The sequence below is a fragment of the Poecilia mexicana genome, unplaced genomic scaffold, assembly GCF_051168715.1.
Source record: "Poecilia mexicana isolate PSO_F unplaced genomic scaffold, ASM5116871v1 scaffold_6, whole genome shotgun sequence".
NCBI lineage: Eukaryota > Metazoa > Chordata > Actinopteri > Cyprinodontiformes > Poeciliidae > Poecilia > Poecilia mexicana.
This window is the reverse complement of record NW_028263375.1, coordinates 26,839,854-26,853,411: the sequence shown is the minus strand read 5'-3', so window position 1 is coordinate 26,853,411 and position 13,558 is coordinate 26,839,854. Positions and strand designations below refer to the sequence as shown.

The 13,558-nt window shown below is 41.3% G+C and overlaps 1 protein-coding gene across 1 annotated transcript; it reads left to right on the top strand.

The window, feature by feature from the left end:
* The first annotated feature begins 1,964 nt into the window (after window positions 1–1,964).
* On the top strand, window positions 1,965–13,012 carry syt12 (synaptotagmin XII). Its single transcript, XM_088006745.1, has 7 exons — window positions 1,965–2,010; window positions 2,232–2,476; window positions 3,534–3,920; window positions 8,830–9,045; window positions 9,736–9,856; window positions 10,459–10,592; window positions 11,466–13,012. Exons 1-7 carry the CDS (start codon window positions 1,965–1,967, stop codon window positions 11,637–11,639), a joined length of 1,323 nt encoding a protein of 440 aa, XP_087862871.1. The 3' UTR covers window positions 11,640–13,012.
* Window positions 13,013–13,558: the final 546 nt, after the last annotated feature.

Below are 13,558 nucleotides of genomic sequence, written 5' to 3'. Positions count from 1 at the left end.
CAATCTGCTCTTAAGTCAGTGTATGTGAGCTGATGTGGACCATGCTGAGCAGAGACACTGGAGAAGATTCCCTCCCTGTTAGAGATCCTCTTTGCCTGCCTAATGGCTCATCAGGAGCACGCCCTGCACTGCACCAGCCTCTTTCGCCGGCCTGCCTGCATGGGTTGTGTTCTCCAAAGTGTTTGGTTGGGAAAAAAAGAAACAAACACACAGCCTGCAGCCCTCCCCCAATGTTTCTATACATCATTAGTGTAATGCTCCCGTTTCCCCCAAGCTGCTGCGATATGGGGGAGATTTCAACAAGCAGGGAGGAGGAGAGGAGGAATGAGTCACACACAGGCCAGCACCCATCGGTTTTATAGCTGCTCAGCTTTGCTTAGAAGACGGCGATGCAGAAAAACGCTCTTTTGTGTTTTTTCACAAGGATAACGGTTGGGGAGACTTTGTGCTACATGATAAATAACTATAGCAACATGAGTTCACAATACGCACAGGGTGAGGCAGCTGTCAGTTCCTGGTAGAGAAACACTCAAGACGTATGGATGGCAGGTCCAACCAGAAGAAAGAAACTTAAAAACAGGAACTATAAGAAAAAGGAAGTGGAGCCTTGTTTGTAGGATCCTGGATGACCTGGAGGTCACAGGAACCGACTTGATTTGGCGGCTTTCCCTCAAACTCCTGGTGTTCCTATTCCTTTGTGTTAGTTGATTATGTTTAGAAAACGTGGATTACTCGCTATTTAGACCAATGTTATACTTTTTAGATTATTATGCAGAAAAACTCATATTAGTTTTACCAGAGAAACTCCCTCTAGCTTATAAATTACGGAGTACTTATAATTATCTTGCAACCCAGAACAGGAATTAGAACAAACTTGGAAGTCAGAGAAACAAACTTCCAGAACAGGAACATTTAGTTTACATACTTTAGATCAACATTCAACACCATCTACTTCATAGAATCAAACATGGAGAACCAACAATTAGTTTTATGCCATCTTTCTTTTGCTTGTTTTTTTTTCTCTTTTTGCTCTTTCCTGTGGTTTATTGTTTTGTTTGTATTTCCGTCTAATTCATGTAAAGCACTTTGAACTGTGTTGTTGCTGAAAGTGTGCTATATAAAATTACCTTCCTTACGTCACTGATGGCAGAAACAAGTGGTTGAGACAAAGGAGGCCGGATGCCTTTGGGAATCATCGAAGAGCTGCAGAACAGAAACTTGAGCTCTGTCTACGTGGAACCAGGAACCTGAGGCAAATCCTTCGATATCCCACACACCAACAACTAAACCAAACCCAATTATGTGCTGGCATAACGGCTAATGCTTGGGAGTAAGTCTTTGTCTCGTCTCGTAGGGTTTTTCTGTATTATGCAACTTGGCAGCTGCTTATTTCACTTGATTTCGAAGAAGTTGGTTTTGAATCAACATCCTCCCAGTAATCTGCAATGTAAACACTTACCTCAGAGTGGACATTGACATAAACAGCATCCACCTTTAAGGGTGCCGTTAGCTCCAGCACCAGTGTATGGTGTGTTCGCTGACTAGAAGATTGCATTTTTGGTCACTAAAATGGATCAACAGAGCTGGAAATGTTAGGAATCTGGTCAGGAGCCACTTTCTCTGTCCATGTCTACTTTTAGCAATTTTCCTAAGTGGGCTGTTGGATCCGTGTGGTTGTACTCGCACACCGCCTGTTGCCATGGATGTCGGATGGTGTTAGGTTCTGGTAGTGTTTCTGTCCTGTATCCTTACACTGGCTGGGGCAGACACATTAACAGTGATTCAGGTTGAAGTGATTTAGATCGACACGTTGTGAAAGCGAATGAGCGCTTCATGTTGCTGTTGAGGCTGGTGCTGCTTCACACTGTTATCGTTGTTCAAATGAAACTTTTGATGAGCTCTGATGTGAATTTGACTCAACAGATTTCTGGTTTGTTTTGTTCCTGCAGGCTGGATGAGACACCATGTCCTCGGCTGAAAGCGAGGATTTATCAGGCTACCGTTTGAGTGGTGAGTATGTCATGAATCTGTCCACACTACTGCATGTACGAGAGCATAATGTGTTTTTGTCTCAATTTTTTTAATATTTATTTAGACTTGAGGTGTTGCGTTTGTTCCCACTCACTCTCTCTGCTCAGATGCAGAGCCTGATACTCAGAAACTCTTTCATTGTTTATTTTCTACTCTCCATCATTAAATGCTTTTGGTTCTGAGGCTTTTTTTTTGTCAATAAAACCTCAGAACGGCTTTGAGGACCGGTTTGTTTTTCCCGTGTGCTCCAGTGGTGCAGAACCCACCGGGCTGGGAGGTGGGGATTTACTTGGTGGGCTTCTTGGTGCTGCTTGGTGCGGCGGGACTCAACATCTGGAAGCTGTGGAAATCTGGAACCTTCCCCGCTCCTTCGCCCTTCCCCAATTTTGACTACAGATATCTGCAAGAGAAATATGGAAACTCCTTCTCAGAAGTCAGACAAAAGGTAATATTTGTTTAATCTTCACAAAACAAAAAGTAACTTCCAACTCTTTTCTTATATGTGGTTATTTTTATTTCGCATCTAGTTTTTTGGTTGTTTTTTTTTTACACCAATTCTAAGCTTAGGTATTCATTAATAAGTACCAGTCTAATATTTCATTAAAATTGATTCAGAGTCTATAATTGAAAACTGAGCAACTTTTAAGTACAGTAAAGTATCACACTGCATTTCATCAACTTTACATGGGTTACATTCATTGTAACTGAGTTCCACTTCACCAGTGATGTTCTGGATCCAGTGGGATCCATTTTTATTGATGCTGAAAAATATTTTGTCCCAGCAGGAGATCCTGTTGGGCAGCCTTTTGCATCTATTAACATATTTGACGCAAATCATCCAACTAGTCCTCAATAAACCCCTTGATGCAGAATAGTTTGGTGAAGTGCTAGGTTAACATTGACTTGCTGTTTTCATATTACCTGTTGATTATTTGGAATATGAGATATTTCAATGTGGTTCTAGTTAAGATATGTGGATAAAACCTAAGTAAAATGTTGATCACCTGCTTCAGAATATTTTCTTTGAACATCAGGCACATCATAGTGACGAGTGTTTCAGCTGCTTTCTACACAGTTCTGACACAAACAGTGGTCAGAGCACAGCGCATTGAGCAGGTCACATGACACGTAGTCAGGAAGCTACGGCAGCCAGTGTAGACTCTCTTTGACCTTAATGAAAACTGTGATTGTTCTGGAAAACACAGATTCATTAGAGGACAGTCTCAGACAGTTCAACAGCAGCTGGTACTGAGAGCTGAGTTTTATCAGGAAAACTGATGCGAATCGTTTAAATTGTCTCGATTAAGACCACAATAGGACATCGCTTGAATTTTACCACGAGAGGCCAAAAACAAACCTAAAGGACTCAGAAAAGAAACAGTGAAACACTGCTCTATAAATTCTAAACACTCCCAGTAAAATAAAGTATATTAACCTTTTTAGGCTTTTTAAGACAGGAAGTTCTACGTAATCATCTCCTTCTCTCTCCTCCCTCCCTGCAGAGAGTGGCGGCCATCAACCACCGGCGCACCTCCACCACCTCCAGCCGTAAACCCAGCCTGGCCCTCGGTGACACCCCCGACGCGTTCAGGGAGCTGGGCCACCTGGAGCTGATGAGCAGGGAGCTGGACCCAACGGGCTTGGCTCAGCTCAACCGCTCCGTCTCCACCGACTCGCTCAGCTCCATCTCCTCCATCGCCAACAACTTCGGTCACGACTTCACGGTCGGCCAGCTTGAAGTGACCCTGGAGTTCGACGCATCTCGGCAGCTGCTCCACATCACCCTGCACCAGGGAAAGGACTTGCTGGAGAAGGAGGAAGGGGACTTCCCCGGTTGCTTCATCAGAGTGTCGTTGGGGCCAGAGGAGTTTAGCGTGGGAGTGACAAGGGTGAGGACCTCTCCGTGAATGTCAGCAAAGTTAGAGCTGGCCTTGTTCTTCCTTATGCGATAAAACGGAAACGCTCGATTAGTTACTTTATAGCTTTCCTTTAAAGTAGGACTTCATGTCTATCTTCTCAACTCTGAAGAAAACTAACGCACCCAGTATAATACTTTCATTCTATTGGCTAAGAGGTTGCCAGGCGACGGTGCTTTTTTGTTCCAAGCACAAAATGATTCGCAAGCAAGCAGAAAGGTTTGCAAGCAGAAATTTGATCCGAGCAGAGACAAGTTTTGAGCAAGAGGAGAAAGGTTTGAGAAAGCAGAGTGAATATTTGAAAGAGAGCAGAAGTTTTGAGTACAAGTTTTACACGTTTTGATAAGAAAGTCCTGCTTTCAGACTGAAAATGTGTGCATTGTGGCAGAAACATCCCCCCATACGCACATACCAAAACTGCTATAAGCACTGCACTTCTCCTAGTCAGCAAGTTGCTATAGAGAAAGTAATATGTCTACACTTCAGGAACGACAAGAAAATATCTTCATAAGAAACACGTTCTTTACACACAACAGAGAATCACATTAACATGTCCCCAGAAATGCATTTTCTTCAACTTTACCCTGGAGCTCGTACTCAAAGATGCCTCTTTATGAAAGAAAGAAACCCAAACCTAACTTCCTCAAAGAATCACTTTGTGAGATGCAAACGCAAATCCAGATGGAAAAAAGACAAGAGTAGAGAAGATATTTAGCAGTTTCATTGCTCCTTTGACTTTGACTCTGCAGATGACAAAATGGATTTTCCTTTTATTGTTTGTGATCAAGGTACAAAATTATTGTTATTTTGACCACATTTTAGTTACAACAGTGACTGTATTAACTTGAAAAACCTCACAACCCCATTATTTTCTTAGTGTTTTAAAGGGATACGCACCTACACAGTTTAAGCTAAATAATCCACCATCTCCTTTCTGCACTTCTGATGCTGCAATTTTTGCTATTTGATCGCCAGCTAGATCATGTTGCTGCACATCTTTTAAAAAGATCAAAACATTGTCACATCGTTAGTAAAGTAGTAGCATTTCTTGTTTTTGCTCATGCTGCACCACGCAAACGCTCTGTCTGCACTGATGAAGGATAACTTGCCTCAAATCCGAGGAACCCCAACAGACACACTCTGACTTTAGCTAATAATTACTTGACCACTTCAGAGTCTGATCATAGGACATTAAACTTTAACTACTTGATTGGCAAATATAAAATAGATAAAACGTCTGTCTTGACTAAATACAACGCCATGAATTTTGCACACTTTTCAACATTACCTGAGTGTAATAAGTGGACAATAGGTGAGGTTTTGCAGTCATGCACCAGAAATTATGTGGCACAAACTCAATCAAAGCATAATTACTGAAGGTTTTCCATACTGTCATTGGAAATTTTACATTACTTTGTTACACTAAAAAGTAGATTTTGACTCCACCAAGATCAGACAGCGAATCAAAATCAAGGTATAGTTTTAATGGATCATTAGCATTTTTGACAACCCCAGTGGACCTATGAGCCGTTAAATTTTAAAGATAGAAGTGTAATCTTACCCTGGGGACCTGAGACCGTCTCTGTCTCACATAGAGGACAGTTTGGACTGTCTTGAACGTGGTTTCAGATCGGAGCCCCAGCTGAATTTCCCCTGTGACAGTGATCCGTCCCGCGGGACCTGGAGCGCGATCGTACCGCCTGACAAGCCAGTCACTTCTGGTTCCACAGCAGCCGGTTTCATTTGCTGCACTAGCTGCACCCTTGGAAGCTGGAGTCAAGAAGGCGGATTTCAAATTGTTTCACTGTCACGACGGACTGATGAAATCTCAGCTCGCTCAATTTGCCACTACACAACCGCCCATCACAGAGCGTGACCCATTTCCTGTCTGCTGTTTTCAAAAACACACTGTAGGTGATTAGGATTTCTCGTGATGAACTATACTCATCAGGACTTAAAATATTTCATTCCAGCCTCCCTGCTGTCGGTGATCATTAATTATTCATATTGGAAGCAGAGCCGACTTTGCTCACTGAAAGAGAGGAGTTGCTATAAAACATGGCTTTATTTTTTAAAAATAAAGATTAAAAACAATACTGAGCTGACATTTTAAATTGTCTACAGTGCATCATGCCAGCAATTACCATGGTTGCCTACTGTGACCGCAGTCTGTGTGTTCCCTAGATAATGTAGGCCCTTTTTTCAACCCTTTGTTTTCCCTGACACAGAAATCCAAATGAAACTTTAACCTTTCTTTAACTTGCTTCTTATACCTTTTACACAAACACGTATGGTGATTAAGTCTTTATTCACTAACAACTTCCACACCGAAGTGTGTTGATGTTGGTGCGACCCGTTAATGCTACGTTCACTGATCGGAAAATACTGGGATTTTAGTAACCTTGTATTTGGCTTTTAATTTTGCCTCATTATTTGTGTTCCAGGAGCTGTCCTCATTTAGCAGTCGTTCATATTTAGCTGCTAATAGTTCACCTTTCAAAGTGCTGCCATAAAATTCACTGCTAATTTTCGTCGCCGCCCTCTAATACGAAACAAAGGGAAAGCGCCTGCGTCCCTCCGCCTGCGTCCGTCCGCCTGCGTCCCTCCGCCTGCGTCCCTCCGCCTCAGCCTGCGTCCCTCCGCCTGCGTCCCTCCGCCTGCGTCCCTCCGCCTGCGTCCCTCCGCCTCCGCCTGCGTCCCTCCGCCTCCGCCTGCGTCCCTCCGCCTGCGTCCCTCCGCCTGCCCCACCTGCCGCCTGCCTTCTGTTCCCACCTCCTCGTTGCCAGAACTTCCTGCTCCCGGCCCCAGCTGGCTGTGAGTCATCTCTCCGCCGTGTGGCTCTGTTTCTTCAGGCTGACATGTTGGATGCGCAGGCTTATCGGCTCGCCGTTCTCTTCGTTTCAAAGTGTCCATCCTGCCGTAACGACGGCAGCAGCCACTGATGCAGCAGCATCGACACTCTGAGGAGTTCCTGACATTAGCTTCACTCATTAGCGGTCAAGCAGGCTCCTTTCTTCTGCCTGCTCCTGTTTATTCTCCTATCCCACATCTCTTTGTCATCACTATTGTTTTCCCCCCCATTTACCCTCCGCCTCTCTCTACAATCCTTTTCTTTTGTTTCCTTCTCTTCTCATCTCGTCTTCTTTATATTTGCTGCTGCAGCTTCTTGCCTTTATTCTCCCCTGTAATAATCTTTCTATTTCTGCTATGACTCACACTAACAGTTGTCCACACACACTTACTCTTTTTATTGCCTGTTGTTGCCATTGTTGTCTCCTGAGAGACGAGGCCAACACGGCAGCATGAAAACCTCAGTGTGAAAGCAGGAAAGGCTGGAAGAAACAGAGACTTCTCCTCTGGATCATTTTTTATTATTATTTGTGCAGATTTTTGGCAGTTATGGTCTTCTTTAAGTTCAAGATCACGACCCCAAGCTTACATAATGATTTTATGATTATTATTATGTGATTATTATGTATTATTATTATGATTTTAACCTGTTTTATTGCACTGCCACTAGTTTATATTTACCAGTGATCTCAGTTACTCTTTCAAATGTCTTTTCTGACTTTCAGTCACATGACAAAATCAACATTTAGGAACAAAACGAGGATTGTTAAAATGTTTTTTTTTACTGATATTCTCTTTTTCATGCCACACAGCTAGCTGTCATTTCTTTCTTCGTTTTCTGCTGTGACTAGTTGCTAAGTAACATCCCAACGGTGTTAATTACCGTTAACATTAGCTTTAATAGCTAATGTTGCATTAGCTTTAATAGCTTTAATAGCTAAACCTGTTACTTCTTAAGTACTCTCTGGTCTGTGCAGATCAGAACCAAACGCCCTTAGTCCACAGTGTCTTGTAAAGGATTTCACACTCCTTCAACTTTTATTTTTAGAATCTTTTACTTTAGCGTATTTTATGTCATAGATCAGAGCAAAAAAAAAAAAAAAAAAAAGCATGACTGCATAGTGGAAAGTAAATAGTTCTCCATTTTCTTTTTTTTTTGGACTGGAAGATGCTTCTGCAAGTCTTACTGAATTCTTTTATTTTTTTTACTATTATTATTTTTAATAAATTATCTGAAGCTCAGTCAGATTGGATGGAGGGCATCTGTGGACTTTTAATTCTTGCCAAAGACTCTCAGTTGCACTCAAGTATGGGCTTTAACTAGGCCATTCTAATTATTCTAAGTTCTTTGTTCCAAACTGGACATGGGCTGGTATGAAACTATGAAGGTATCCTTAAGTAAAAATATCACAGTTTCATGTTATCACAGCTTTTTAATTACAGCTGGTCTAAAATGAATACATTGAATTTACAGTGGTCACATAAAGAACTTTGCATTGAGACCAAAAGTAGTGGAGAGCATCACTTATAGTTGTCCGGTCAACAGGTTCTCCCACTTAAGCTGTGGAGTTTTGCAGCTCCTCCAGAGGTACTATTGGATTTTAATCTGGTTGTCTGATGAGCCCCATGTGCCGTCACTAAGCCAACCACAAACTCTTCTTTGCATCTTGAGTCAGATGTGAAGCCAAAGCTGAAGTTTGACCAAAATTGGTTCAGCAAAGACCATGATCCCAAACACAGCAGCGAATCTTCAACATAATGGTTGAAGAGTAAAAGAACCATTATGTAGCAGTGATCCGATTGAGTCAAAGCTCAGAACTTCAAGAGACCAATGGATGAACAAACCTCCATGTCCTGAGTCAACAGTGGGAAAATGATTCCCTCCGTTGATTTTGGCGACAGAAAACAAGCACTTCACCTTCTTACTGCTGACGTCGTTCTGCAAACTATTTCATCACGGGGTGTACTTACTTTATCAACATTTGTTTCACAGTCTGGTACATTTCAGCCTCTCTCTGCGTCGTTCCCGCAGGTCCAGACGAACGCTTTCACCGTCATCTTTGACGAGCGCTTCTCCGTGCCCATGGACCAGTCCGCCCTGGACGAGTACAGCCTGCGCTTCGCCGCGTTTGGCATCGACGCCGACGAACGGAACATCAGCGCGGGCCTGGCCGAGCTGAAGCTGTCGGACCTGGACCTGACCATCAGGTCGTTCAACGCCTGGCTCTACCTGCAGGACGTCAATAAGGTCCTTCATTCAGTGACAGGAAGAATTGCTGCTGAAAATAAGCTTCCAATCTGAAACTCATTTAAATTTCCAAACGGAAAATGTAATTGGAGCATTTCACTGTTTACATTGTGGAAGTTGCAGACAGCATGAAGTGGTGTTTGGATCCCTCTGCTGGCCGCCAAACAAAACTACAAGTCCGTTTTAATAAACAAACATCAGTAGAAGTTGAAATTCATTGAGCACATCTTTAGCAATCATGAATCACATGGGATGTTAAACAGAAAGTAAAAGCAGTGAATGTAGATATGAAACTTTAGGCCTGCATAACAGAGGTTTGTGGTTTGATACATAAAAATTATAGATTCAGTGTCTTAGCCCATCCAAACGAAATGTGTCAGACTTTGTGTATTTTTCTTTTGTTAAATAACTAAATGGTATTCTTTTTTGTTTTTTGCAAAAAATATCTCAGTCTTTGTAGCTATAAGAAAGTTAAGGAACTTGAGTGGCTAAGTTTTAGTTGACTAAATGTTAGCTCAGTCCCTTAAATGACTTTTATGATTTTCCATTCCAGAATCTGTTCCAGAAAGTGGTCAGATTTTCTGGTGCAGCATCTGCTTTAGTTCACACGTCTTATCAGTGACTGACCTGCAGGTCAGGATTATAATCCAGCTGCAGGAGCTTCTTACCTTTGCCTGTTTGACTCCGCAGGCCGTGGACGCGGTCGGGGAGATTTTGCTGTCTCTCAGCTACTTACCGACGGCAGAGCGCCTCACGGTGGTTGTGGCCAAGTGCAAGAATCTAATATGGACCAATGAGAAGAACACAGCAGGTGAGGAGAGGCTACATGTAATGTTGTTTTTCTGCTCGTGAGTTTATTTATTATGTAAAGGGGTTTCATCTACATGCAGGTGATCGTGGCGCATCACCGTTGCAAAATGTTTTTTAAAATATGTTTACACAATGTAAAGCATATGAGATGTATATATATATATATATATATATATATATATATATATATACATATATGTGTGTGTGTGTGTGTGTGTAAAAGTAAAAAAGTTTATAAAAGTTTACAACACAATTCGCAACTCTCAGCTGAAAAATATAAGGCACAGTGCAAAACTCTTCATTTTACATCTGCTTTCAAATCGCAAAGTGGTTAAAAACTTTCACACAGTGTGTCATCGTTGAATGCTAGCAGGAATTAAATGTGGGAGGACGTATCGATCGTCATCTAGTCGGGTAGTTGAGCTATAAATCACTCGTCTCGCTCGTTCTAAGGGTAAAGGTCACCTGAGCTAATCGTGTCTGCTCCTTGTGAAATTCCTTTGCACGCTTTAGCAAAATAAGGGGATGGCTGATTCTAACTGAAATGTTATAGAGAGCCAGGAGAAGCTGCTGTAAAGAAACTCTCTGGTTGTCCACTGTTAGATCCGTTTGTCAAAGTGTATCTGCTGCAAGACGGCAGAAAGATCAGCAAGAAGAAAACCTCCACGAAACGAGACGACACCAACCCGATCTTCAACGAGGCCATGATCTTCTCGGTGCCGTCCGCCGTCCTGCAGGTGACGCTTCAGACTGCAGACTGGTTTTATTTGATCAATAAGGGGGTAGCCTTGATTAGTAACCAGAAAATCAAGACAAATAAGTGGCAGTAGAATGAAAAGGTACAGTGTTTAGAAAAAAAATCACAGTTTGCCAAAAAATGTAAGCGTGAAGAATTTTAAAAAGATAAACTTTCAATGTTTTGCATATATGGAGTTTGTATTTTTTTTATTTTTTTTTTCTCAAGGATCCGGGGCATTTCACTGGCTGGTTAATATGCAGTCTAGATGATTCTCTTAACATCAGCCAAGCATTTTGCTGAGAGGGACATATCTTTTTTTTTTCTTTTTTTAAAAATCAATCGAGACACCTCCCCTTAAAAACTTGTTTTAAAGTATTTACTCAGCGTGGAGTTAAAAACAAATGTACGCTACACTGTTCAGGTTATTTGAAACTAAGTTTGAAATCCGTGCATGCTGTTTATTATATTTAACAAGAATGCTCCACTTTGGTTTGTGTTGGTGACATGGAGAAATGGGAAAAGTAACAAAAAAAAAAAAAGCTTTTGGAAATGTCTGTCTACTGAACCAAACTAGTTGAATCACTCTAGTTATTTTATTCTGTTTGACTAAATTGGCTATCAGTTCTGTATATGTTTTCAGTTTGCACATAATAGCTGTCACTACATTCCACAGATTTGACCTTTTCCACTCAAAAACTCCTTCCTCTGCTCTCAATCTACCACTGAGGTCAAAATCAATAAAATCATCAGAGAACTTTGTTTTTTTTTTATGTGTTTTTTTTTTTCAGTCAGTTTCATAAAGATTTGTTCAAAAACAAGTGGAGTCACATCTGCAGAGCCTGTTTATGTAACCGTGTCGCTCTGCTGGCAGGAGCTCTCCCTGAGGGTCACCGTGGCGGAGGCCACCGATGATGGGCGGGGCGAAAACCTGGGCCACGTGATCATTGGCCCCGAGGCCAGCGGCATGGGGATCACCCACTGGAACCAGATGCTGGCCACGCTGAGGAAGCCCGTCTCCATGTGGCACCCGCTGCGCAGGATCTAACCACACACACACACACACACACACACCTTCACCATGGAAAATCCTCTTCTCGTTCCTTTGGACTCTCGTTTGGTGCCGTGTTACAACGTTAGGATGTAGATTTGTAAGCGATTTTTATTGGTACCACAATGGAATTAAAACCACATCTTCATGTAATAGGGCTAAGTATAAAATATATATATATATATATAATATATTTGGTTAATTACAGACTTCCATCCTGTGGTAATCAATCAGTTTTAGTCTAAGTTTGGTTCTCCATTAAGCAGCAGAAGGAGACATGAACATGAAATGTTTTTCTTCCTTCCACAGGACTTTCAGCTTAGAGTTTGGGTTGAAGTGTTTGGTAAGAAGATTCCCTGTACTTGCATGGTGCCTACTCTGGTTGTAGCCTCTCAAATGTGTGTTGAGATAAGAATGACAGACACAGACAGGGCGGGCGTCGCTCCTCTTTCAGGAAAAAAACCCAATCGTTTATCATTGATTGCACCTTATTGGTTTATTGCTCCCTAGTGGATTCTGAGCTGTTGCTTGTAAAGAGTGAGACTGACAGAAGGTGTTTGTTTTGTATTTATTGTACATTTAAAAATATATATATCCAGGTACTTTTATCCAGGTGAAATAATTGTAATCTGTAGCAGTTGTTTCAGGGTGGCCGTCAATATATTTTTAACGCAATAAACCGATTTGGAAAGTAGAACACCGTAACTCTCTTCTCTCATTCTCACTTTTGTTGTTCCTCCAAAAATTCTGTGTACAAAATCATGTTTTTCCAACATTAAACTTATTCACAAAAAAAAAAACACAACAAGCTTTAGCATAAATATCATCACTGACCAGTTAACTATAATCAAAACTCCTCTGGGAATTTAACTTGTGATGTAAATCATACTAACCCCTTTGTATGAGTTTATTTTGTGTGAGAGGAAAAAACCTCGATGACACAGCAGCGTGACGAGGTTCACAAAGCCCAGAATGTCATCGTGGCTTCTGAGATATCCTCTAGAAACTTGTGCAGTTGTATTTTATTGTAACTTTTAAATGTACAGAGAATTAACACATAATCAACCCCGGGCATTGCGGTGTAATTTAATGTTTTTGTTAATTTTGTTCGGTTGGAACTTCATTTCACTCCTCGTTTTGAAAATCTGTTAAAAAAAAATAACACATGTATGGTAATACAGAAGAAAAATATATTTCCTATGTGCCAAATAATGAAGCAATATTGTCATTCATTGTCACAATTTGCATTCAACAGAGCTGTAGCCTACATTTGGCCATGCATGTAGATCCTTGGCACCTGATGTGAATGTGCCTCAAGAATACAGTGTATAGCGTGAATGCTGTTTCAAATAAAAAAAAAAATGAAAAGAGATTGATTTATTTGTTTATCTCTTTTGGGCTTGTCTTTCAGACCTCAACAAATTAAAAAAAATTAAAATTAAAAGAAAGACAGAAAGCAGTAGGCAGCTGACAACTCGGTTAAAACTTACAAGTGAACGACGACAAGATCCCTGAACTCAGAAATCACTCTTACTGAACATAATGGACACACAAGAAGAAAATAGTAAAAGTAAAGTTTTCTGTTGCAATGTGAGTTCATATGATGATGATATCCAGTGAGTAGAAAGAGAGAAATGTTTTCTAACAGGCAGTAACTTGGAGACCTAACCACCTGATGTGGTTGATTGAAAGTCACTCTATGGAAACCCCAGCCTGCCTGTAATGTGCCACAGTGGTGATCAATACTTGTACCAAGGTTTATTCCAAGGGAGAATGATATATTAGCATATTAGTTGTGCCACACTTGTATTAAACAGACGTAGCAAGAGGAAGGAGTTGAAAGCCTCACTTTTATACACATTAGCACTATATGTTTTATCAGTGAGGATTTAATTGTACTAGTCTGTACTGCAACT